The sequence below is a fragment of the Kogia breviceps genome, chromosome 10, assembly GCF_026419965.1.
Source record: "Kogia breviceps isolate mKogBre1 chromosome 10, mKogBre1 haplotype 1, whole genome shotgun sequence".
In the NCBI taxonomy this organism is placed as follows: Eukaryota; Metazoa; Chordata; class Mammalia; order Artiodactyla; family Physeteridae; genus Kogia; species Kogia breviceps.
Window position 1 is genome coordinate 40,716,340 of NC_081319.1, and position 26,585 is coordinate 40,742,924.

Sequence of the window (26,585 nt, forward strand, 5' to 3'; positions counted from 1 at the left end):
TCAGTCTCTCTGCTGTCTGTAGAGAATATAAAGTGACAAGTTTAGAAAAGGGGAGACTGGTGAGAAGGCTGTTGGGAAGTCCATGTGAGGTGGTGGTGGGCCGTGGAAGTGAGGAGAAACGGTCAAATTGTGGATGGATTTAAAGGTATTACTAATGGGACGTCCTCACACCACAGGGTATAGGGTTAGAAAAGTTTGTGGTACTCTGTGATAAATTAAGGAAAAAAGAACAAAAAGTGGGCTTCCCTGGTAGCACAGTGGTTGAGAGTCTGCCTGCCAATTCAGGAGACGCGGGTTCATGCTCCATTCCGGGGAGATCCCACATACCGCGGAGCGGCTAGGCCCGTGAGCCATGGCCACTGAGCCTGTGCGTCCGGAGCCTGTGCTCCACAGCAATGAGAGGCCCACCCACGTACCGAAAAAAAAAAAAAAAAAAAGAGCAAAAAGATAATTTTATACTGCCCCAGGAGAATTGTATTTAACTTTGTTTTCTGCATATTTGTAGTAATTCATCTCTGTACTGCCTGTCATATAATTGAAACTGTTATTAGACATGCACCGTGACATTGTGGATAGTTTTATTTGAGATTAAGAAAGCTGTACTTAGGACTGAGCAGGTTTACTTCCAATTCAAAAAAAGACGTAGGGCCTCAGGCAGCAACTTTACAAGGACAGAATGACAGTCACAACAGTGGTGACGTGTCCCCCTTTGGATTTCTGCCTCCAGTGGAGCAGAAAGATGCAGTTGTGTTGTTTTGTTTTTCCAGAGGTGTAAGAAGGAATGATGAGTATGTCTGGTTTTCTCTTAAGTGGATGTCTGGTTACTGATACCAAACCTTTCAAAGGAAGGTGTGTTTACTTCAGTTCTGAGACCAAATAGTCAGCGGCTTCACGTCTCACTGGTATTTCGACCCTTAGCAGTGTAGATGGATTTTTGAGGCCCCCACCTTCTTTTACTCTTTCCCACCCCGCCTCCCTGTTCTATGCAAATGAAGTTGGGAGAAGAGCTCTGTGTGAACTTCAGCTGCACTTGCAGCTGTGTGTGTGTTTGGGGTCTTGGTGTAGAAGAGTGCTCTGTTATGTTCCGGTTCCACTTGGATTCGGCTGCTTTATACATACACAGTGTAGGAATGAAGGGGGAGAGGAAGGCAGGGTTTGAATGCAGTGAGGGTGTCTTCAGATCAGGGCCACAGGCAGCTTTGTATGAAACTAGGTTCCCTAGAGCCAGATCGGAGCCTTGAAAGAAAGTGAACAGATTCCTTAGCGCCCTATTTACATGAGTAATTTACACTATCCGGTTTAGCTATTGGGGCTTTATCTATAGTCCTTGGAAATAGAAAAGGGAGAGAAGAAAATCAAGTTATCTGAAGCATATAACTTGGGTAATTTTAGTATTTTGTTTTGTGATTACAAAAATAAGTGTGATGAAAAATTTTCAAATAATAAAGAAATGGATAAATTAAAAAGTGTCTTCTACCCTCAGTTTCATTCCTAGGAACAATCACTGTTAATAGTTTAGTGTCTTCAGAACATTTTCAGTGTGTATGTAATGTTTATACATGGGCATAAAGGTTTTTTTAATATAATTGACATATTGTTGTTGCAACTTGCTTTTTTTTTTTTAAGTGGTACACGGGCCTCTCACAGTTGTGGCCTCTCCCACTGCGGAGCACAGGCTCTGGACACTCAGGCTCAGCTGAGGCCATGGCTCATGGGCCTAGCCGCTCTGCGGCATGTGGGATCTTCCCAGACCAGGGCACGAACCCGTATCCCCTGCATCGGCAGGCGGACTCTCAACCGCTGCTCCACCAGGGAAGCCCACTGTGCCCGCAACCTGCTTTTTTTTTTTTACTCAGTGCATCTCAGACATAAATGTACATCAAAAATAGTACTTTAATGACTGTCCTTATACAAATATACATACAGTTTTCTAGGACAGATTTCCAGATGTAGAATCACTGGGTCATTGGTTATGTGAATTTAAAATTTGCTCAGTACTGTCAAACTCTCCTTAAAGATTCCCACATTTCATTGCCACAAAAGTGAATGCAGTCTTCAATTGGATTCAGTAACAGTAAGATATCTATAACAAGAGAGGTATTTCTTTTGGATGGTGGGGCAGTATGTGTCCATAAGCTCTGTTGCATGTGCCCTAGAACAGAGGTGGCCCTCGAGCCAACTGGTAGCCTGCTGTCTGGACGTTGCTCTCACTTCAGAGGACCTATTTATTCCACATTGGATCTAAAGCTTAAACTGGGTTCTTTTCAGGTGTGTGTGTGTGTGTGTGTGTGTGTGTGTGTGTGTGTGTGTGTGTAATCACATCCTTTTAAATTCTTCTAATTACCTTCTATGTTTTGAAATGACAGATGAAGCTCAGGAAAAAATAGTATAATTGAGGTTAGTTCATTTGTAAACTAGGAAGATTGGGCAAATTTTTCTTTCCAAGATTAATACTTCGATACTAAGGTCAGTTCCCAGAGAAAGCCTGGTTGAGTTTAAAAACAAAACAAAAAAACAAAAAACCCCACTGAGATAGGTAAGCAGAGACTAAAATTTCCCTTCAGAGACACAAAGTCTTCCTCCAGTAACAATTCAGTTTTTTATAAAGCAGATCTTGACCTATATTCTGGAGTTCTTACGTAACTGCTGGACTTCAGCCGCCTGTGTAGACCAATAGTGGCTCAACAAAAACATAGGTTGAGGTCCTTTTCTGGCAGCCTCTTAAGTCTAACCTCAGCAAAGTACTAAATTTCCTGGAAAGAATGGTTAGAAGAAAGCAAAACCTTTCTGACCATAGCACTTATGGTCAGAATCTTTAGATTCTGTTTTTTAGGTCTGCCTTTTACTTACATTATCTCACTGATTAGTCATCTTGCAGAGCTTGACTTCCAGAGGATTCTCTTGCTGTTTATACCTTGCAAGCCCCTTCTGATTATGAAAAGAAGGATACGTTAAACTGAGCCAGGGTTTAGCCTCTTCGGGTCACCCTTAGAAAATGAAGAGCCCGCACCAGCCTGTTAGACCATGGTAGCACCATGTTTCCTCCCTCCTGTGATAACCCTTGATCAACCATTCACAAAATCGTTCGTTTCAGATCTTCTCCCAAGGGAGACTCTCTGCAAGCCAGCTAACCAACACTGGGGGATATAAGCGTTACCATCTGTTCTTTCCTTTTCTTCTCCTCATCTGGCCGTGCCACTTGTCTTCATGCTGTGTCCATGGCCTGTCTTCCAGCACCCCATTTGTCTATGGTCATTCCCTGCTTGCTACTGCTGATAGCCAGTGAGGCTTCTCAGTAGGTTCCACGGGGACTTCTCCCCAGGCTGCTCTCTGCTAAGAGCTCAGATTCATAAGCTAATTCTCATGGGTATTCCACTTAGATTTTGCTAATGATAGTATGTAGTATTTATCTATAAAACTGACTATTCCTGAAAGCTAAAATGTTACATTTCCTTAACTTATCAAATGCCATGGAGTAGTGCTCTCCAACAGAAATACATGAGCCATATATGTAATTTAAAATTTTCTAGTAGCCACGTTTAAAAAAAATTATAATGATTTTTTTTGTTTTGTTTTGTTTTTGGCTGCATTGGGTCTTTGTTGCTGCGCACGGGCTTTCTCTAGTTGTGTCGAGCGGGGGCTACTCTTTGCTGCGGTACACAGGCTTCTCATTGAAGTGGCTTTTCTTGTTGCAGAGCATGGGCTCTAGGCGTGGGGGCTTCAGTAGTTGTGGCACTCAGGATCAGTAGCTGTGGTTCGCGAGCTCCAGAGCCGCAGGCTCAGTCGTTGTGGCACACAGGCCTAGTTGCTCCGCGGCATGTGGGATCTTCCCAGACCAGGGCTTGAACCCGTAACCCCTGCTTTGGCAGGTGGATTCTCAACCACTGCACCACCAAGGAAGTCCCTATAATGATATTTTATTTAATCAAGTATATGTATATAATGGTATTTTAACATGTAATCAATATGAAAAATTTTTTTCATACTGAGTCTTCAAAATTCATTGACTATTTTACATTTATAGTACATCTCATTTCAGATTAGCCACATCTCAAGTGCCCAAGAGCCGTTGTGGCTACCATAGAATGCCTCCCAGTGAATAAAATCTTGCTGTCAAAAATGGTGAGATAGAACATTATAGAAAAGCAATAGTGCTGTTAACCCTCCATATGATCTTTATACTACTTCTAGAAATCTGGATTTTTATTTCTGTTCATGTTAAAGGTGATTTTCTCTGTCAACCCTGGGTTAAGTTAGTTTTCATAGCTTTTTTTTTTTTTTTGTGGTACGCGGGCCTCTCACTGTTGTGGCCTCTCCCGTTGCGGAGCACAGGCTCCGGACGCGCAGGCTCAGCAGCCATGGCTCACGGGCCCAGCCACTCCGCGGCATGTAGGATCTTCCCGGACCGGGGCATGAACCCGTGTCCCCTGCATTGGCAGGCAGACTCTCAACCACTGCGCCACCAGGGAAGCCCAGTTTTCATAGCTTTTAAGGTGGACTCTGTTTTCTGAGCTACTGTCAGGAATGTGGTTCCTGAATTTCCTAACTTCTCTGTATTTTAATTTGGGTCCCAGAAAGATTATCTTTTTTTAAAAAATAATTTTATTTGTTTTTATTTATTTATTTTTGGCTCTTGGGTCTTCGTTGCTGCGCGCTGGCTTCCTCTAGTTGCGGCACACGGGCTTCTCATTGCGGTGGCTTCTCTTGTTGCGGAGCTCTAGGCGTGCAGACTTCAGTAGTTGTGGCACGGGGGCTCAGTAGTTGTGGCATGGGGGCTCAGTAGTTGTGGCTTACAGGCTCTAGAGCGCAGGCTCAGTAGTTATGGCACATGGGCTTAGCTGCTCCGCAGCATGTGAGATCTTCCCGGACCAAGGATAGAACCCGTGTCTGCTTCATCGGCAGGTGTTTTCTTAACCACTGTGCCACCAGGGAAGCCCCCAGAAAGATTATCTTGAGTATTGAAATGCTTATATTCTTCAAACCACGATTCATGTAAGTTTTTATTTAGGCTTCTAAAATATACTATGAAGGTGTCACCCAGTATAATTTTGGGTACCTGGAAGCTAAGATTTACAATGGTACCACCAAAGTTCCAATATAGAAAATGTGTATCTTTGCAGCTAAGGCCACGTCCACTCATCCAGAGGATTTAACTCTGGTGTCACATTCTAAAATAGTAACCAAAAGGATCACATGCAGAAGAGAGCACACCTGGAAATGTTGGTTGGACTTGAAATACTAGTATCTAAGGAACTATTAAGAGGACAGGAGAGGCTTGTTTCACTTGGGGAAGAGTAAGGCAGTCAAGGAAACTGTTTTTTTAAATATCTGAAGGCCTGCCAAACAGAGGGAATTACAAGTGTCCTGAGTATAATAGCCCCCCACCAGGTGAAGGTTCCAGGGAAAGGCAGACCTTATACTTAATGTAGAGAAGAACTTGACTTCATTCTACTCAGGAAATAATGCCTTTTCTCTCACTGTGGTTGTTTCAGGAGAGGAGGTGACTATGTAACTGTGATGAGCTATGGGGAACTTAGGCATCATGTAGATATCCTGTGTTGGCATCCAATCCTGAAAGCCTCTCCTGGTTTCATTTCTCTTCCCCTTACTTTCTTAACAGTTAGAACAACAGAGGCAGCAGTTGCTTACTGAACGCCAGAACTTCCACATGGAACAGCTGAAATACGCTGAGTTGCGAGCCCGACAGCAAATGGAACAGCAGCAGCATGGGCAGAACCCTCAACAGGCACACCAGCACTCAGGAGGACCTGGCCTGGCACCACTGGGAGCAGCAGGGCACCCTGGCATGATGCCTCATCAGCAGCCCCCTCCCTACCCTCTGATGCACCACCAGATGCCACCACCTCATCCACCCCAGCCAGGTGAGAGGAAGGCTCTGCTCACCACTCAGTCTGGGGTCATCCCTGTGGCACAGAGCATCAGAGGGGCAAACCACACTGTTGGTGATTTCTGACTAAAACTGTTCAGAATGTCCATTGTCATCTAGGATATTACACACAAGTGAATCTGGTTTTATAGCCATCACCACATAATGCCTGCCATGTTCTCTTTCCAGGGTCCTCTTGGCATTATGCCTTTTTCTTGGGTGGGTCCGCAATATATCCCAGAGATCCTTAAAAATTCGTCCTTGGATTGTCTACATTTTTTAAAAAAATTTATAGACATTCTCAAAGATAGACACACACACAAAGAATAGCACAATGAACTCTTATGATAGCAATCATCACCTTTCTGCCATTCTTAGCTTTTTGTTATAGAAATCTTCTACTGTAGACAAAAGTAGAGAGAATAGCATAATAATCCCCCAAATACCTATTGCACAGCTTCAAAATTATCAACATTTTATCTCTTCCTCCTCACTTTGGTGTGAGAGAGAGACTTCAAAACGTATCTCTAGGGCTTCCCTGGTGGCACAGTGGTTGAGAGTCCGCCTGCCGATGCAGGGGACACAGGTTCATGCCTCGGTCCGGGAGGATCCCACATGCCGCGGAGCAGCTAGGCCTGTGAGCCATGGCTGCTGAGCCTGCACGTCCGGAGCCTGTGCTCCACAACGGGAGAGGCCACAACAGTGAGAGTCCCACGTTCTGCAAAAAACAAAAAAAAACAAAAAAAAGGTATCTCTAACCAATGGAAATCTTATTCTTTAACATAACCTACTATATTACACCCAACAAAAGTAACCATAATTCCTAATAACATTAATTAAATGTCTTTGAATGCTTCATTTGTTTGAATTCACTAATAGTTCTCTTAAATCTATTTTTACATGTTAACAATTCACCCTCCCTTTTTTCTTTCTTTTTTAAAATGCCATTCATGTGTTTGGCTGTGCCCGATCGTGCACTCCAAGTGCATGGTGTCATTTCACATATCCTTCCCCCTCTCCTCCCTCCCACACATCTCCCATAAATAAACCACAGGATGGCGCTGGATATTTTAGCAGGTTCAAGTTCACTTTGGCAGTGCAGGCATTTTTCCTGTAATGTTGGTTCTTGGTGGCGTTCATATTGGTCAGTGGTTCTGGTGTTGCAGAGTTCTCCATTAGACTCACTTAAGATTTTACCTGCCATTGAGACCTAGGTCAGTTATTTTATCAAGTGTTGCAAAATGGTAAGATTTCTAAATTTATTATTCTGTCTGCATTTATTTATATTCTACATTTATTAGCAGTGATTCTTTTATTTAAAAAGCTTTTCTTCACCAATCATTTAGTTACCTTGAAAATCAATCCTTAGGAAAGACTGGATAAATGCTTCATCCTTTCCCTTTATTTATCAGTTACCTTAATAATGAGTTCAACCCCTCTGCCAAGTTACCCCCGCCACACACACAGTCTCCAAAGGTTACCAATAAGGGTTTTTTTTCTGTTGTGTGTGTATGTTTTTAGTATTGTGAATTTATATATTCTTACGTGTTTCAATCTATTATGGACCTTACTCATTTTCATGCTCAAATTGTCTCATCTTTTAGCTCACGGGTTCCCCTTCAGGTTGGCAACTATTCACCACATTTTAACAACCTTGGAAGTCGAGCTCTCGATTCTTCCAAACTTAACTACTGACATCATTAAACCTAAAATATACCTTTAATTTCAGCATCCCCCCCCCACCCCCTGCAATATTCCTTCCCTTCCTAGACGGTAATATGTATGGCTGTGTGCTGTGTATTACATTGCTTTAGTAACAGTCTTCCTGTAAGATTTTTATAGGTACTTTATACATGTGTCAAGTGCCTGCCAGAGCCAAAATTTGTGCTTTCTGGGGAGGAATGCAAGTTCTCTGGCCAGGGCATGTAGAGATGAGCTGAAATAAAAATAGAAAGACCCTTGGAGGCCTGAGAAGATTCCCAACATGACTAATGTCAGTTGCCCTGACTTCCTCAAATGACAGAATTTCTAAATCTCATGGAAATAACCAGGCATGTTTGCCTGAGGAAGCCATGACAAAAAAAACTATGATCTGACAATTTATGTTACCAACATGAATTTTTAATTTACAACCCCAAACATGTTTAGACATTAGTTCTTACTGCATTGACCGAAAAATGGGGCTAGGTTGACTTTGGGAAGCATTCATTTTCATACGCACTTGCGCGCACACACACACACACACACACACTCTCTCTCTCTCTCTCTCTCTCTCTCTCTCTCTCTCTCTCTCTCTCTCTCTCTCTCTCTCTCTCTCTCACACTATTAAATTGCAGTTGTGGAATTTGCTACCATCATCCGACTTGCCACTTGGTCTAAATGACATTTGTGGAGATAGTTTTAGAAGTCTGCCAGGCTCATGACACAGGATACTTTATTTCTCAGTTTTCCTGTCTGTCAGCTTGAGTGGATCTTAAAACCTCTCTGAGATCTAATTTTCTTCCAAGTTAAAAGTTATGAATGCTTAACAGAGTGATGATCACAAAGTGATTTTTCAAAAACAGTTACTTTAAAAATTTAATTCCTAAAACTCTTGGGATAAATGTTTAGGAAGGGGTTCGCTGTGGCTCCTTGGTATTTGGTTCTTAATGTTGCTAAAGCATCATCATCCACAGTAACTGTTCACAGAGAACTTCTCAGGAGCTCCACCATCTGCATTTAGAAGATACCCTTCTACCTTTTTTTCTAAATTACATCCTGGTGAGAACAGGTGTTTGTATGCCAGGCCCTTCACCCCCAGTATTTTTGCTTACTTCTCATTGTCCTGCCTTTACAGTTGAAGAGCTGGTGCATGCCAAGGCCATGTCTCCTTGCTGCATGGTGGAGCCAGGGTTCATACTGGGCTCCTTCTATTCCAAAATGATGTCACGATGCCACCTCCCGTGATGGAGGACCAAGGGGATTTAGAGCAGACTCAGATACAGCTCTTCTTTTAGGGAGAGAGTGGTAAAAAACTAGGGTTCATAAAATAGCCTTTAGAATAAAAATAGTTTATGTTTCTCTTTTTACTTTCTCACAGAAATAGACTTTCCTTCAGTGAATTTTAAAGAAAATGATCATTGTGTGTATGATGAGAGTGTTATTTAAAATCTATTTTAAAAACTATTCTTCCTTCCTCCCTTCCTCCCTCCCTCCCTCCCTCCCTCCCTCCCTTCTTCCTTCCCTCCCTCCCTTTTTTTTTGGCCACGCCATGCTGTGTGTGGGATTTTAGTCCCCCTAACCAGGGATCGAACCCGCACCCCCTGCAGTGGAAACATGGACTCTTAATCACTGGACCTCCAGAGAAGTCCCTCTTTTCTTAAACATTTTTTATTGAAATGTAATGTACATATGGAAAAATACACAAGCCATAAGTATTTTGCTTGATGATTTTTTTTTTTTTTTTTTTTTTTTTTTTTTGCGGTATGCGGGCCTCTCACTGCTGTGGCCTCTCCCGTTGCGGAGCACAGGCTCCGGACGCGCAGGCCTAGCGGCCATGGCTCACGGGCTTAGTTGCTCCGCGGCATGTGGGATCTTCCCGGACCAGGGCACGAACCCGTGTCTCCTGCATCGGCAGGCGGATTCTCAACCACTGTGCCACCAGGGAAGCCCTGCTTGATGATTTTTAACAAAGAGAATATACCTGTGTAACTAGTACCCAGAAGCCCCCTCATACCCATCTCAGTCTCCTTCCTGCCCTTGGGTAACAACTGTCCCGATGTCTAATATCATAGACTAGGTGGGCTGGGGATTTGGGGGATTTTTGGGGGGTTTCTTGGGGGGGTGCGTTGGGTCTTCATTGCTGCACGCGGTCTTTCTCTAGTTGTGGCAAGTGGGAGCTACTCTTCATTGCAGCGCATGGGCTTCTCATTTCAGTGGCTTCCTTTGTTGCAGAGCACAGGCTGTAGGCACGTGGGCTTCAGTAGTCATGGTGTGTGGGCTCAGTAGTTGCGGCGCGCGGGCTCTAGGATGTGAGGGCTTCAGTAGTTGTGGCACGCGGGGTCTAGAGTGCAGGCTCAGTAGTTGTGGCGCACGTGCTTAGTTGCTCCTCTGCATGTGGGGTCTTCCTGGGCCAGGGATCGAACCCATGTCCCCTGCATTGGCAGGCAGATTCTTAACCACTGCATCGCCAGGGAAGTCCCTGGGCTGGTTTTGAATGTTATCTGGATAGAATCACATACTGATTTTTGTTTGTTTGCCTTCTTTCATTCTTGCTGTACATGTCTTTGGCTCTTGCTGTTCTTTCTTCTTGTTGTATGTGTCTACTGTGGGGCTCTACCATGATTTATTAATCCATTCTCCTGTTGATGGACATTTGATTCATTTCCATTTTAGTTACTACGAATAGTAACTCCTGCTGTGAACATGAATGTGCACATGTCTTTTGGAGACATAGGTATACATTTCTGTTGTGTGTGCCCCTAAGTGGTGGAATTTGTTATGTGTCTAGAATGGGTCTTAGGATATCCGTGTATTCACATTAGTTGATGCTGCCAAAATTTTGCCAAAATGATAATGCCAGTTTATATTCTCTCTAGCAGTGTATGAGAGTTCCAGCAGCTCAAGGTAGTCATTTTTCATAGTTTCCCCTTTTGTGAGATTGTTTTGGAGTTACAATGTAGAAATCGGGTGTGTTGGAATGTAAAATGAATAAAAATAAATTGAACGCACTAATTAAAGGCTTTCTTAATATCGACAGTTCAGAAAAGGCTGATTGTATTGTAACAGCTGAGTCTCGTACACCATATTCTAGAAATTGGCTAAAGAGGCCTTATATATCAAAGCAAGTGAGGGAGTTGGTAGTGTTTTAGGTGGAGAAGAGCTTTAGTCTCTTATTTGCCACAGGTGTAAGTTAATGAATGGGAGCATGGTCCTTCCAACTAATATTTCCTAGGTTCTAGAAAAGTTAGCGGGCCTCAGCGTTTATGTTAGGAGCTGAGGGTAATTATCCAGTCAGTTTGCTAGGTTTTGGTGTTTGGTCAGAATTTATGGTGTGTGAAGGAAGGAGAAAAATCAACCTCTGAAAACCAGCAAGGTTGGGGAACTGGTGAGAAGAAGGTCAAGACAAATTTATTACTGAGTGGTGAATTTGTCCAGCTCTCTGACTTCTTAGAATTTAAATAATTTTGTAGATAAATCACATGTAATCTTTCTCCACATAACTGGCCATCAGTTAGTGGTAGAGCCCATTAAAATATGGCTCATTGTTGTGAATCTCCCAGACTGTCAAACACGTATGGACCCAGGCACCAGTGGGGCTAGTATAAACTGACACCTGTACATATTCCATTTAGTTTGTACCTCTGCAGTCCTCCCCTCCACCCCTTTAATTCATTCAAATGCTTAGAATTTTTGTATAGAGAATACCATCTGCATGCTGCTGTCTCTCTTCCTGGGCTTTTATTATTTGGTCCTACTCGTAACTCACCTGGGAGATCCAGCTTTTTGTAGGTTTTGTTCTTACCTGTGATAGTGTCCCAAGTTGATTTGTTTCCACCAAACAGATAGATAGTCAAAGGAAGAATCTATAGTATAAAGTTGGCAAATGGAAACTGGAGGTGGCCATAGCCATCCTTATACCACCCTTAGGTTTTGTTGATCTTCATAAAATACACAGCACTACACGTCGTCTTTTCATTTAAATCGAAAAACAGTGTGATTTCATGAAGTGATTCCTAAATTAAAGGCGTACTAGCTCTTCCTGTAACACTGCCATTCTAAATGGCACAAGGTGAATAGTCATGACAGCCATCACTTCTTGAGCACATGCATGGTATCCCTTGCCCACACCCTGGACCATTGTGTTCATGACAGCACATGGGGAACGAAGGAGAGTGGCCTGGGTAGTGGCTGCTGTTTTCTGAGGTGTTCTTGATTGTCAGCAAGGAGGACATTTCTGACTGCAGGGGGTACCCTCCAGGGGCCTTGGCACCTACAGTCATCCCTCAGTATCCACCAGGGATTGGTTCCAGGAGCCCCAATGGGGGATGCATGAGTATTCATGGATTCTCAAGTCTCTTATATAAAATGGCACTGTACAGTGAATTCAGTCAGCCCTCTATATCCATGGATGCAGATCCCATGGATATGGAGGAACGGAGGGCCAGGTGTATTTACAGGAGGATTACCTAAATATCCAGTATGTAAGTGCAGTGTAAGCTCTGCCCTCCCCATTGGGCTTTTGAACCTAGTTGCAGGGCAGGAATAAAGAGGTAGACATAGAGAATGGACTTGATGATGTGGGGTGGAAGGGTGAAGCTGGGGCAAAGTGAGAGTAGCATCGACATATATAAACTCCCAAACGTACAATAGTTGGCTGGTGGGAAGCAACAGTGTAGCACAGTGAGATCAGCTTGGTGCTTTGCGATGACCTAGAGGGGTGGGATAGGGAGGATGGGAGGGAGGCTCAAGAGGGAGGGGATATGGGGACATGTGTATGCATATGGCTGATTCACTTTGTTGTACAACAGAAACTAACACAGTATTGTAAAGCAATTATACTCCAATAAAGTTCTATTAAAAGTAAATAGTAGGGGGCTTCCTTGGTGGCGCAGTGGTTGAGAATCCGCCTGCCAATGCAGGGGATTACAGGTTCGTGCCCCGGTCCGGGAAGATCCCACATGCCGCGGAGCGGCTGGGCCCGTGAGCCATGGCCGCTGAGCCTGCGCATCCGGAGCCTGTGCCCCGCAACGGGAGAGGCCACAACAGTGAGAGGCCCGCATACCAAAAAATAAAAAAATAAAAAAATAAAAAATAAATAGTAGGGCTTCCCTGGTGGCGCAGTGGTTGAGAGTCCGCCTGCTGATGCAGGGGACACGGGTTCGTGCCCTGGTCTGGGAAGATCCCACATGCCGCGGAGCGGCTGGGCCTGTGAGCCATGGCCGCTGAGCCTGCGCGTCCGGAGCCTGTGCTCCTCAACGGGAGAGGCCACAACAGTGAGAGGCCCGCATACCGCAAAAAAAAAAAAAGTAAATGAGGCATTCTTGAGTATTCGTGCCTCATGGATCTGGAGTGAGCCACCTGCATTGGGGAAGCCTTTGTTATGTGTCTCTGTGTGTGAAAAGTAGAGAGAAAAGGACATGTTGGTTTAAATATCTTCATGGTTTCCTCATTAATAATATAAGAATTTTTAGAAGTGCCTAAGAAAAATCAGAGTAGGAATTGATCTGATTTGATGAGAACTCAGGGATGGTAGAGATGTTTTAATAATAAAACAAGAATATTTTGCATCAGTTAGTAAAATATTGGTTGTTCAAGGAAATTTCAAGCAAGGCATTAGGCACTTGACTTTTAAGCCCCCAAGTTAGACCCACTTACAGAACCCTCCCTGTGGGAAATACTACTTAGGAAAGGATTACAACTACTCATCACTTCCCAGCTTCCTCTCTCCACCCAACTCAGAGCCCTACACTGAAGAGGAAAAAGGACTAGCTCGTCACATCAGTCAAGTCTTTATTATCTGCGGTGCCTTTGGTCCTACTTGCATGATGTGATAACAAGGCTGCTGTGCCACTTTCCGGAGTAGCAGGTTATCCTCACAGAGAGAACAGTGAGGGCACAGTCTTCAACAAAGAGCCTCTGTGCCCCCCGGAAGCTGCTGCAGGAGGAGCAATCTCCGAGGAGCCTGGGCTTCCCCTCGCTTGGCCCCGATTGTTAGTTCTGTTCTCTGGGAGACTCAGCCAGAGAGTTTGCCATGGATGGTTAGAAACAGCAATGAAATGTGCTTAAGATTGGAAATTCATAGGTTCCCTTTCCTAGTTTTGTGTTCCTTACCCACCTGCCTCTCCCATCCCAAAGAATAAAAATAAAATCCTTAATATTCTCTTAGGCATGGTGGCCGTAATGCTTTAGTATAAGATCTAATAAACCTGAGAGTGTGAGGGATTTTTTCACTAGGCAAAGCCTAATTTTAGCAAACCTTTCCATTTTTCAGGCTTCAGATGCCTGCTGTTTAAAAAAAAAAAAAAAAAGCTTGTATGTAGGTCAGACTCCCACCAGTATATGCTTTGATACTGCTGTTCTGAAGCCACATCTCTCTATCTCTCACCTTCCTCTCTACTGGAAAAGGAAACACCTGAATTTTTTTTTTAATGGAAAGTACATATACACACCCTTTATTTTGTTTGGTAAGGCCTGCTCCGGTTTATTTTCGGTATCTGTAGGTCAGACTTCTTCATGTTTATTAAGAGTTAATGGAAATGCCTTCAGACATTGTCATCCATTTAAAAGTGGTGAGGGGCTTCCCTGGTGGTACGATCTGCCTGCCAATGCAGGGGACACGGGTTCAAGCCCTGGTCTGGGAAGATCCCACATGCTGTGGAGCAACTAAGCCAGTGCGCCACAACTACTGAGCCCACGTGCCACAACTGTTGAAGCCCGTGTGTGTAGAGCCTGTGCTCTGCAACAAGAGAAGCCACCCCAATGAGAAGCCCACGCACCGCAATGAAGAGTGGCCCCCGCTTGCCACAACTAGAGGAAGCCTGCGTGCAGCAATGAAGAATCAACACAAACAAAAATAAATAAATAAAAATAAATAAATTCAAAAAAAAAAGTGGTGAGCCCTATATCAGAAACCAGAAAACCCCAAGGACATTTAGATTTCAAAAGGACAGGTGTTGGGTTTCCCTGGTGGCGCAGTGGTTAAGAATCCACCTGCCAGTGCAGGGGACACGGGTTCGAGCCCTGGTCCGGGAAGATCCCACATGTTGTGGAGCAACTGAGCCCTTGCACCACAACTGCTGAGCCTACACTCTAGAGCCCGCGAGCCACAACTACTGAGCCTGCATGCCACAACTACTGAGCCCGTGCGCCGCAACAAGAGAAGCCACTGCAATGAGAAGCCCACACACCGCAACAAAGCGTAGCCCCTGCCTGCTGCAAATAGAGAAAGCCCGCGCGCGGCAACAAAGACCCAACACAGTCAAAAACAAAATAAATAAATTTATTTTTTTAAAAAACAGAAATCGGCTTTTCCACGGAAAGAAATACCCTTTTAAGGCAGAGTGGTGTAAAGAAAAGGAGAATGAGCCTCAGGGTCAGACAGCTCAGTCTCTTGTTCCTTGTGACTTTCAACCAAATTCCATAGCCTCTCTGAGATTTAGTCCTTATCTTGAAACTGGGCTCTTACTTCAGTCTTCCTAACAACCTGAAGGATTCCATGAGACAACTGTCTTTGCCTGGGACGTGACAGGCCCCAGCTCAGAGCAACATTCTGTCCCCTCCTTGTCCTCTAAATCCACTGCCGTAGGCACACCAGCACCTCTGGATGGCACAGGGGCATTGCCTCACTCTTGGTGCTTCTTGCTTTCCTGAGAAATGTTTGTCTGTGCAAGGTCCCACAGTGGAAGTAAACTGTTTTTCTTCTACTTCTTCCTTTTTGCTGCCACCTTTCCCAAGGAGCCATTGTCCTCTCATACCTTAAACACCCATACCCCAGTGGCTTTATGGCTCTGTTTGTGATAGGAGGATAGAAGAACTTTGTTTTACAGAAAGCTTCAGGATTTATAGCAGAGAAAGGAAAGGTTTTTTCCAGCTGTTGGGCAAATAGCCTTGGAAAACCCTAAAGCTACTCTATCCCAGCTTGTCGTAAAGATGTAGGGAAATAGGTAAATGGGCCACTGCCGCTGAGCAGGTAGCTTTGGAAACAGCACTGATGGGCCTGACAGCCGAGTCTGCAAGGCTTATCCCAGTGTGTTTTGGTAGGTATCATCTTGTGTCCATGTGCCACTGATTCCTCTTTGCCAGATTGTTTCTAGAGCTAGGTGTGGGTTGAATAACTGACCCATCACTTTATTGGCAGCAGGGTTTGTATCACATAGTCTGCTGGAAGACAGATGGGCCCCCTTTCTCCAGACCTTCATCCTCAGAGTGTACTGTATTGCAAACACCAGATCTGAAGCCAGAGTACCCAGGTCAGAGCTGGGCTCCCCTATTTATACACTTTATGACATTGGGTGAGCTACTCAGTCTTTGTTTTCCCCTTTCATAAACGTGATAACTTACAACAACAGAAATGTAGGTCTCACAATTCTGGGAGCTGCTAGAGCAAGGTCATGTTCCCTCCAGGGGCTCTAGGGAAGAGTGTTCATTGCATCTTCCAGCTTCTGGTGTCTGGTAGCATTCCTTGGCTTGTGGCCACATCTCTCTTTACTCTGTCTTTACCTTCCTTCTCCTCTGTGTCTTTTCCTCCATGTGTCCCATATAAGAACACTTGTCATTGGATATAAGGCCCACCAGGATAATCTAGGATGATCTTAACTCAAGGTCCTTAACTTAAATCTGCAAAGATGCTTTTTCCAAATATGGTTACATTTACAGGTTCCAGATATAAGAACGTGTGCATTATCTGTTTGGGGGCCACCATCCAACCCACTGCAAGGTGCTGGAAAGTATATTTGATAAAATTATTTATTGCAGGAAGCAGAGCAGTTTCCTTATTGTTGATATAGTGAAGAAGAAAACATGGTGTTTGGAATTAAAGTTTACATCTTAGTTGTTTTTTTTTTAAATGCTGACTGTTATATTAAGTCCTTTCACAGGAACTGTTTCATTTGAGCACAGAATAGTGTGGTAGAAAGAGAATTGGATTTAGAATCAGAAGACTTGGATCTCATTCCTCTTACAAGTTCTGTAACTGTAAAGAAGTCTCTTAACTTTTCTGAGCTTCTGTTTACTGTCTGTAAAATGAGAATATTTGCCCTGTCTCTCATAAGGCAGAGCCAGTGACATAATAAGGCACCATACGAAATAAACAGTTTCCCCAATCATACAGAGAGAATACAGCAGATATTTAGCATCACTCTTTATAATAATCTCAGGAAACTGAGGCTCCAGGCATCCTAAATGACTTGTCCAAAACCCACTCATCTGGGTCGGCGTGAAGTGGAAGTGAGATTGCACTGTTCAGCTTCCAGTCACGTTCATCTTCACTTTCCCTGTCGAGATGGTATTGGTATGTGACTGGGATGTTCACTGGTCAGCCAGGAGTTTGGACAACTAGACATCAAACTATAAAAACTCTGTCAGACTGTTGTGGATGACATTGGTTAGGACTGAACAGTTGTGTGTCTTATCACTTAGCACACACCTGGTCTATGCTCTTCTTTCTTTCTCCCTTACTCAGTACTCTTTCTGGCCTTTTTGTAAAGGCATTCTTCAGTGTTCTGCTGTCAGTTTTCTGGCGAGAGAGACCTGAGACAGGCTGGCAAAATGTTCTTCCTGACTTGCTCAAGGCCTCTTGTCCAGGTTGAACTGGATAGAAGGAGGGAATCTGCACCCATTGATAAACACGGGCCGTATTATCTGTTCTAGTGAATAGCTTCCATTCATCACAGCAAGTCCATTGAAAGTGTTCTTTCATCTCCAGGTTGGGATTCTGTAGGTCTGGACATCATACTAGGCCACCTGCCCCCAACAATAGCAAAAGTATCTCCTCTTGCCCTGTCTCACCACCTGGAATACCATCAGAGAATCATTAGTAGAGACTCAAGAGAGTGGGGAAAAAAAGCATTGTGTTTAGTAATGGCCTCACAGGTGTTTGGTAGGAAGGAAGCTGGGAGAGTTACAGAGGACAGACCCTGATTCTTAGAATAATAAGCCTCTGTGTGTGCTACTTATTGCCTATTGGAAACTTTGAGAGTTCTCTATCTTCCCTTCACCCCATGTCTGTGTTCCACTGGAATGACAGTCAATTCTGCACCTCCTGTTCCCAAAGCAAAAGTCCTTCCCCATTCTCTACACTTCACATGCCAGTTAGGTGCCAAACCCGAATTCTTTCTCCTTCTCATCGTCATACTCACTCCTCCTCGTTCTCTTACCCATCCTCAGGAAGCCTGTAGGGTGCTGTTCTCAGCTCTTATCTACTTATCCTGCCCTCATGTAGCCCCTGCTTCTCTGCAAAAGCTCTCTTCCTCTGCTCTAGGCTCAGACTCCTCTGCATCCCTTCTTTTTTTTTTTTTTTTTTTTTTTGCGTTATGTGGGCCTCTCACTGTTGTGGCCCCTCCCATTGCGGAGCACAGGCTCCGGACGCGCAGGCCCAGCGGCCATGGCTCACGGGCTTAGTTGCTCCGAGGCATGTGGGATCTTCCCGGACCAGGGCACGAACCCGTGTTTCCTGCATCGGCAGGCGGACTCTCAACCACTGCGCCACCAGGGAAGCCCTGCATCCCTTCTTAAAGCTTTCCATCACACAGAAAATCAGGCCCATGTTCTTCCTCATTTCTCCAAAGCCTTTCACCCAGTCCCCTGTAGCCTTACCGGCCAAGTCCCTCATCCCATTCTGTGTGTGTGACTCATCCGGTCGCCTTTGCTTTGATTCATGTCACACAAACCAAGCGTGGACAATTTGGCTCTGTAGCCTGGGCATTTTTTTAAATAACCTTTTGAGCTTGTTACTCCTTGGTGAAATGCAGGTAATAGATAATAAGGTGATGCAGTTACCTCAGAGGGGATGGTGAGTATGAAGATGCTACGTATAAATGGAACAATATTATTTTCTGATTGTGTAACTCAGGCTAGGCCTTGTGCTTAGGATAGTCTGCTGTTATCCTGTTCCTAATTCCCCTCCTTCACTTTATATACACGTTATCCAAAGTCCCAAGTCATTCACAAAGTTGGTCTTAGTTAATCAGAAGGTATTGTTTTCTTTTACTTGCTTCTTCCATAGTTTTCCCTTGATTTGCCTGCCACACCTTCATGTGTACTCATCCTTGTATGGCTTGTAATATACTTGGCATTTGTTTTTTTTTATCTCTTGTGTCATTCCCTACGTGGATAGACTCTTCAGCACGGCCTAAATCTGTCCTAGCACTGTGGCACAGGCACCCAGCTTTAATTACTGAAGTTCAGTGGTGTAGGAGTAGTGGTAGTGTCAGCCCAGCACCTGCTCTTGCTTTCTCTGAGGTGATTTGATCAAGTTGTCCTCCAGCAGATGGGCCTCTGGGGCTCCTCTGCTGCACTTTTGCATGATTGCATTATAGAGCACAGGAAGGTGGGCCAGAGGACCCAAAACTTGCTGTTCTTTTCATTCTGAGGCATAAAGTTGATGCCTCCCTATGCTTTTAAAAAGTAGTCCCCCAAAGACAGTGGACCACTTCTCTTCCTGACTCTTGTATCTCACTGGGGTTCTCTTCATTGACATCCTGTAGTGAAAGGCTCCACTCTTTGAGTCCTGGCTCATGGAACAGACACTGGAAATAGACGGTGTGAGCCTTGAAGCTTTGTGTGTCTTTCTTAAGACAGGCGTTTTTCTAAGCACTGACAGAATTCTTCATTTGAGTTATCTCCAGTACTGCTCTATATATTTTAGTTGCCAGTTAGCTGTCCGGTAGTCCCATCTTCCAAGCTTGAACCTCAAGCGTTCTTATTTCCAGCTGTCTCAGGACTGTGCCTAGAAGCCTGTATTCAGTTTCATATAGTTGACCTTACATAGGTGTGTTAATGTCCCTAGATTTAAAAAAGAAAGAAAGAAAAAACTACAATAGATTCTCTTTCCTTATTCTGTAGAGATTATAATTTGTCTTTATATATAGCTTCAGCCTTGGTTTGTGCCCATTAAACAATTCTCCTTTGTTTGTGGCTCTTTAAAGCCAAGCCCAGGAGCCAGACTGCTGAGTTGAAGAACTAATACATATCCACCACCATATCTAAGGGAGGATTGGCTAACTGCAACCAAATCTGGCCTATCTCCGGGCCATAGGCTAAGAATGGTTTTTACAGTTTAAGTGGTTGGGGAAAACTTGAAAGAATGTTTATGTCACATGAAAATTATGTGAAATTCACATTTCAGAGTCCATAAATAAAGATGTCTAGGTAACCTATTTGTTACACATTGTCTGACTGCCTTCATACTACAGTAGCAAAGTTAAATAGTTGTGAAAGAGGCCATATGGCCTGCCAAGTCCAAATACTTACTATCTGGCTCTTTACAGAAAGAGTTTGCTGAAAGTTCTAAAGACTCAGTGTGAAACTGAATGCAGGAGATGTTTCATTGTCCTTATATCTAGCGTCTCCCATTATGCACATCAAAGCAATAGGAAGAGGTGAAGGAGTTGCATGTTTCCCGTGTGTCTCCCCCACCATGTTTCTCCAGAGCTGGTGCTTCCTGGTTGGGGGGAGAGGGAGAGATTTTTTGTGAACAGGACTTTAGGATTCCAATTAGAATCCCTTTTTAATTGTGATTTCACAGTAGTGATCAATACCCTTTCAGGCATACACATTCCCACATAGCCTGTGCGTGAAGCTCAATCTGGACTGAGCTTCAGTCCTTGGACTGTGCACTGACTTGCTGTTAAAGTCCTTCTCTCCACTCCCTGTGGTCTTTGCTTGGCATTTTGTGTCGGGAAGATATTGGACAATCCATTGTTCACCCAAACTAACCAGAATGAATGCTTTCTTTTAAGGATGTTTGGTAACTGCTGCTTACAGCTACTGCCTACCTATAGCAGGGTTTAGGGTAATCATTCACTTCACAGATCTGCCCCATTATCCCTCTGTCCCCCCACCCCACCCCAAATTAAAAGCTGGACAGAGAGATTATTACAGATTATTGCTCTGTTGATCTAATTGTTTTGGGGGGTTAGGTATTTGTCTGTATTTAGTAGTCTCGGGCAGTGAATTGATTCCTTTTTTTCCTAGTACATTTACCTCAGTACTTTAAATCTCCCTCCACAGGTCAGATACCAGGTCCAGGTTCCATGATGCCTGGGCAGCCCATGCCAGGCCGCATGATGTCCACCGTTGCAGCCAACATCCACCCCCCTGGGAGTGGCCCTACCCCTCCTGGTATGCCTCCAATCCCAGGAAACATCTTAGGACCCCGGGTACCCCTCTCGGCACCTAACGGCATGTGTAAGTAGCAAGGTGGGAGATGCATTACCCCCGGGTCTTTTAGGGAGGGCTGTACACAGGGAGGCAGGCTTTTTGTTCTCTCTGGGGTTTGACAGGTCCATGGACAGTATGACCTGTAAGAGTGGGTTCCAAAAGACTGATTTTTTAGTCATTGCTCTTCAGCACCCCTGATGGACAGGTACCCAGGTGATGAGTGCAAAGTGCTCCCAGTTAGTCGGGCTCTTATGCCATACATAGCCTTCATGGCATGCACTTGTGACTCCAGGGTCTGTTGGGAGGCCAGGGGCATGCCTTGCCCACGCCTTATTAAGCCTATGTAATTTGAATCTTGGAAGACATACAGAGCTACTGGCAGTTATTTTCCCTATAGGAGCCTTTTATGGATTCAGGGTTTAAAAGTGGTAGGTACAAAGAAAAGAATAGGATCTGGTTTAGGGCAGGAATAACAAGTTTCTTGTAGCCATTTGATAACATTCGTAGTGGCTGCTTAGACTAAGGAAGGAGTATGCGGGGCTGTGTTGAGAAGGAATTTGAGGTCTTAGCAGGCTCCATGGAGAAAGCAGATGCTGCTGAACGATGTCTGCCTGGTGGTATGTGCAAAGCCAGCTAGCTCATTCCTGCCATGGGGCCCTTGTTGTGCTCCAACCCTGGCCTCCAGAGGATTGCATAAGAGCCTGGCCTGCTCTTTACTCCTGTAGACCAGGAGTAATGATCTCAAAATGCAGCTGATAGTGGCCATGTTCCCAGCCACATCTCTGATCCCAGGTCCATTTAGAAGTCACATATGTGAGGAGGAGTTAGCTCCTGTTCACAATACAGAGAGCTAGGACACATAGGAATTCCTGGCCTCCAGGAGCTTTAGTTGGGAAAATAGGAAATGAACAAGTGGATAGTAGTACAGGGTTTACCATAAGTTACGCGAGGCTATGAAGTGACTTGAGTTCACTGTAGTTCTCTGGGAGACTTCATAGGGCCAGGAGGCAGGGACTATCGACAGAGGTACATCTCCTTTCTCATTGGACCCACAGGGGCAAGGACAAAGTAGGTGCACAGAAGAAAGACAGCAATTGAGCTGGGTCAGTATAGGATCACAACAATAGAAAAAGGTATCTCTGTTGAGTCAGTGGTCAGAGGCCGTAGTCTAGTGGGTACCTCTTTTCCTTGGCAAGAAAATCCTTGCCTTGCCGCCTTACAGGCAGTATACAAATGTGCTGGCTGATAAGGAGGTTTGACCAGTTTGCCCATCCCCTTTGCAGAGATAATGTCATTGGTCTTTACCACTGTCATGTGCTGCTGGTAACCCGCAATTTGTGTACAGGATTCCATCCTAAAGGGCCCTCAGTGGAGCACCTTGAGAATGTGGAAGGTTTGCTCCCGATCACTTCCTGCCACAAGTGAATTTCAGGGATTCTGAACCGCTGACTTGGCTCCAGGGCACTGGGCAGGCCTCATCAGGCGAGTCGCTTCCTGTCTTCAGGCCCTGGTTTTCTCCACTGCAAGATGACACAAGGGATTAGATCAGTGGGCTTCAAAATGCTTTGAAGAGCCTTAGCAGTTTGGTGGAAACCTCCTAGGGGGAAAGTTGGGTGAATTGACTGGTGAGGAAGGCTGCAGTTTAATTATTTGTTTCATGTTTTCATTTCTGGAAAAATCTAGTTAAAAAATCCCTGGATTAAATTATATCTGGGGCTCCTTTGAAAAGCAGCTAAAATTGAAACAGGAAAGAGCCCCAGACACTCATACTAATTGTTCCCTTCAGGACCTGACCTAGTTTTGGCCAAAAATCCAAGGACTGCAGTTCAGGAGCTGTGGGGCCTCCCAGGACTGTCCAACTTGTCAGCAGCTGCCTCAAGTGAAGCTGTCTGGCCCTGCTGGAGATAGTTAATATCAGCAAGAAGTTTCTGATAATCTATTTTGTGCCCAGCTAGGCTAGGCACTATGAGAGAAAGAAAAGAAGACACAGAACTTGCCCAGGAACGAGCTTATCATTTAACTGAAGAAATAAAATTAGCAGCGAGAACCATTAAAATACAATAAAATCAAAATATAATTAAGTTCTGAAAAGGTCTGGAGTGATTCTTGGAAGGGGTGGGCCTTGAAGGAGATTGGGGCAGATTCAGACACCTCCCCACTCCCCCAACCTCATGGGTCAGGGGAAGCAACATGAGCAGTGACCTGGAGGTCCAGATGGACCTGCACCATGTAGATCACAGCAGCAGCAGTGCCTCACAGGCGATAAAGAAACCTCCTTCTCAAGTCGTTTTCTCTGAATGGGCTCTTCCCCGAGCCCCTGTGTTTCCAGCAATGATGAGTTACTTCTGGATGTGTTTGCAGATCCCCCTCCGCCGCAGCAGCAGCCACCTCCTCCACCACCTGCAGATGGAGTCCCTCCACCTCCTGCTCCAGGCCCACCAGCCTCGGCTGCGCCCTAACCTGGAAGATGCAGGGGACGTCCACGCCCTGCGCCACCAGCTGGAGTGGGGATGACAGGACTTGTGTTCCTCAGCTTCCTTGGGTTTCTTTCAGGATTTTTCTTCTTGCAGCCCCAAGCACACATCCCATATTTCCCCATTTCTCTTGCCACCCCTGTCCGTGCTCTGACATGTCTTGGGTTAGGTCCTCCTCCAACTCTCAGGGGGAAGCCTGTGGTGACAGTGTGCCCTGGTCATCCTAAAAATACCCAGCGTCTCCCTGTCCTGGTATGGGGTATGCTGACAGTTTATCTGCAGGTCCTGTCAACATTAGTGTTTCTATGTCTGTCATTTTTGCTCTCCTGCAGTTTTTTTGCTTTGTCTTATGCTTTTATGGATAATGCTTTATAATCATTATCTTTTTCTTTTGGGGGTGGGGAGGCGGGTTGTTATTGCTTTAAAGGAGAGCATCCTAAGTTAATAGGAACCAAAAAATAGTGATGGGCAGAGGGGATAGCCAGAAGGGATAAACCTTAAGGCATTTTAAGTGACCTTATTTCTGCTTATCTGAGCTAAGAATGGTGCTGATGGTGAAGGTTCATGAGACTTTTGCCACACATGGATGCACCAGAATTAAAAAGAGATGGGGAAAGTGATCCCACTGATTTCATCCCTAGTGGGGACTGTGAGCGCCTCCAGCCTGCCTGGCAGAACATCCCCCTTTAGTCCCTGGTAGGGGAGAGCACAAGCATTAGAATAGATCCACTTCTTCCCCAGGCCCACTGTTCTGGTTTTCTATGCAGATGGTTCGTTAGATTCCAGGGGCGGGGGGGGCTTGTTTTCCTGAGGGCAGTGTGAGCTTTGAGGGCTGCACTTGGGAGGCATTCCTTAGTTCCCTAGACTAGCCAGGAAAGTTTAGGGCATCTAGGGCAACGGCCACCCAATGAATCTAGCCCACTATTCACTGCTTTGTATGCATTCTTTTTTTTCTCCCTCTTTAAAAAAAAAAAAAAACCTTAAAAAAAAGTAAGTAGATAGTGCTGATAAACATTTTAGCTCATGGAACTTGGTTAGGTTGGCTGGGGGTACAAGTCCCCAAACTACCTCTTGCAGTAGCCAGGGTGAAGGATTTCGTGAAGCGGTACTTTAGGTTTGGGGTGGGATTGGAGAACTGGGGCAGGATCAACAGCCTCTCATCCCTCTCCCTTCCCTGTCTAAGATCTCACATTCCATCTATCACAGGGTTGTCAGGGAGATGCTGTGGGTACCAAGGAACTCACTTGGCAATCAGAGCATCATGCTTTGAGGGTGAGGTGCTCGGGCTAGGAGAGTGGAATACCATTCCAGAGGAAGAGCCACAAAAATGCCTTAATATGAGCCCATTTCTACCCCTGCTGATGAGTGACTTAAGAGTTCTTGGTTTTCTCTTCTTGTCCTTCTTCCCTCCCCTCTGTCTTTCCATGGGTGGGGAAAGGGTGTTTTGAGTAGAGCTTGATTTCCAAAGCACCTGGCCTCTTCACAGTCTCAAGTGGCAGTTTCATTTAGAATGCAAAGTGGAACATCTTTTGGATACCTTTTCTATATATTCTATAAAGCTTTACATATGTGAGGGTGTGGGAAGGTGTTTATAAAACACCCTCGAACTTTCTTCCTTAATATCAGAAAGCAAAAAAAAAAATTAAACCACAATTAAGATTTGCCTTTCAAACCCTCAGGTGTTACCTCTAACCAGGTGGCCCTGGTCACCATCAGAATACTGGAACCAAGGAGACCTTGTTCCTTTTTTGAGTTTATTCTGGACTCTTGGAGTGGAAATGAGCTTGTTCCTACTGGAGTTTAATTCCATTGCTTTTGACTCCAGAAAGACCCCCGTGCCTTTTGACAATGGCCAGGGTTTTACTTTCACACCAGTCTTTCCCAAAGGAAACTCATTCCAAATACTTACCTTTTCCACTGAGGTCTTAGAAGGAAAATGGAATTCTGGTTCATACTGTGGTCTCTTGTAACCTCAGGTCTTTAATGTGATCACTTTCAAATTTAAAAGATCCAGGTGGAAGTATTTTTACTATGCTGGTAATCTACAGAATACCTGAATTCTTACACTGTTATGTTTCAGTATAAGTGGTGACTTTTTCTCTTTATGTCTGATCTGGTTTCATTCCTGTAATACAGCCACCCGATTTTGTGGGGGGGGGGAATAATATGTGGTTTTTGTACAAACATGTTTCTCAGTGTGTTATTTTGGAAAAGTGAAGAGAGGGAGTTTTGGGAGATTGGAAGAAGTTCATCAAGAAGGCCTAATCTCCCTCTTTTTCAGTGAATAAATGGAACATCATTTCTGGATTCTAGTCCCATTCTCTGCGTTCATGTACCAGTTTCTTCATGTGTCCCAAGAAGTCTAAATATTCAGCCTCACCTGGTCTTGGTCATCAATAGATGTTCAGTGGTGCGGGTTTCATGACTGACTGACCGCCTTCCCACCTTCATGAGGCTTAAGGAACATATGGTTGATGTGCCTTGCCGACTTTTTATTTCCATGGTCAAAGTGGAGAAAGATGAGTGGAAGTTCTCCAGGAAGGGTGGCCAACATCCTGGCACCTCCAAGAGAGGAGTAGTTCTGCTTGGTGCAGTAGAGAATGTTTGTCAGGTTGCAGTTTAGACAGCCTGAAGTTGGAGGCCAGCATTGAGGGCAGATGATTCTGTGAACTTTGATACGCTCTCATGGACAGCCTTTGAGCACCCACAGGGGCACACCCTGTGCAGAAAACAGAAACCAGTGCTTTCAAGGTGCTTGTGAACCCAGTGGAGCAAAAGAAGCAGATTCTGTGTCTGCCAGGAGGTGAACACTTGGCTCTTGACGGAAGTATGTCACCTGATTGTGCTGTGCTTTCTGACCTGTTCGACTCTTCCCTCTAGTAAAGAGTGCTAGAGCCAGCTGGGTCTCACAGGACTCCTACACTTCCCTCAGGGTTATGAGGAAAGTTAATCCTTGATTCAGTCTGAAGACTGGTTTATTGGTTTATAAACCTGAGTGTGAATTCTTTTTAGAGCACACCAAGATATGTACAATTAACCAGGTTTCCACAGGTTCCTCAGATCCTTCCTGTGGAATGATTCCCCCAAATGCGAATAAGAAGAGCAGTTTTCCAACTTCAGTGCAGGTCAGGATCACCTGGGAGTTTAGCATAGTGCTTCTGGGCCCTATCCTCAAAGCTTCTGATTCAGCAGGTTTGGGGTATGTTCTGAAATTTTGCCTTTTTAACAGATTCCCAGGAGATCCTGATGCAGCTAGTCATGGGACCACTCTTTGAGAACTACTGGTAAGAAGATTGTATGGTAGAGCAAGCTCTCTGCAGTTCCTGGCAGCCATTCTGTGAGCCCGTTAGCCTAGTAAACATTTG

General features: G+C 44.7%; 1 protein-coding gene across 3 annotated transcripts in view; it reads left to right on the top strand.

Moving 5' to 3' along the window:
• SMARCC1 (SWI/SNF related, matrix associated, actin dependent regulator of chromatin subfamily c member 1) overlaps window positions 1-25,527 on the top strand; it is a 182,131-nt gene extending 156,604 nt beyond the window's left edge. For 2 of the 3 annotated variants that reach the window (XM_059076999.2, XM_067044362.1), the window contains 3 exons: window positions 5,621-5,882; window positions 20,597-20,773; window positions 23,108-25,527. In XM_059076999.2, coding sequence (XP_058932982.1) covers window positions 5,621-5,882; window positions 20,597-20,773; window positions 23,108-23,205 — 537 coding nt within the window. In that variant the 3' untranslated portion in view covers window positions 23,206-25,527. Of the gene's footprint in view, window positions 1-5,620; window positions 5,883-20,596; window positions 20,774-22,532; window positions 22,828-23,107 lie in introns of those variants that run through there. The other variant, XM_059077001.2, reaches the window with a different exon arrangement.
• The last annotated feature ends 1,058 nt before the right edge of the window (window positions 25,528-26,585 follow it).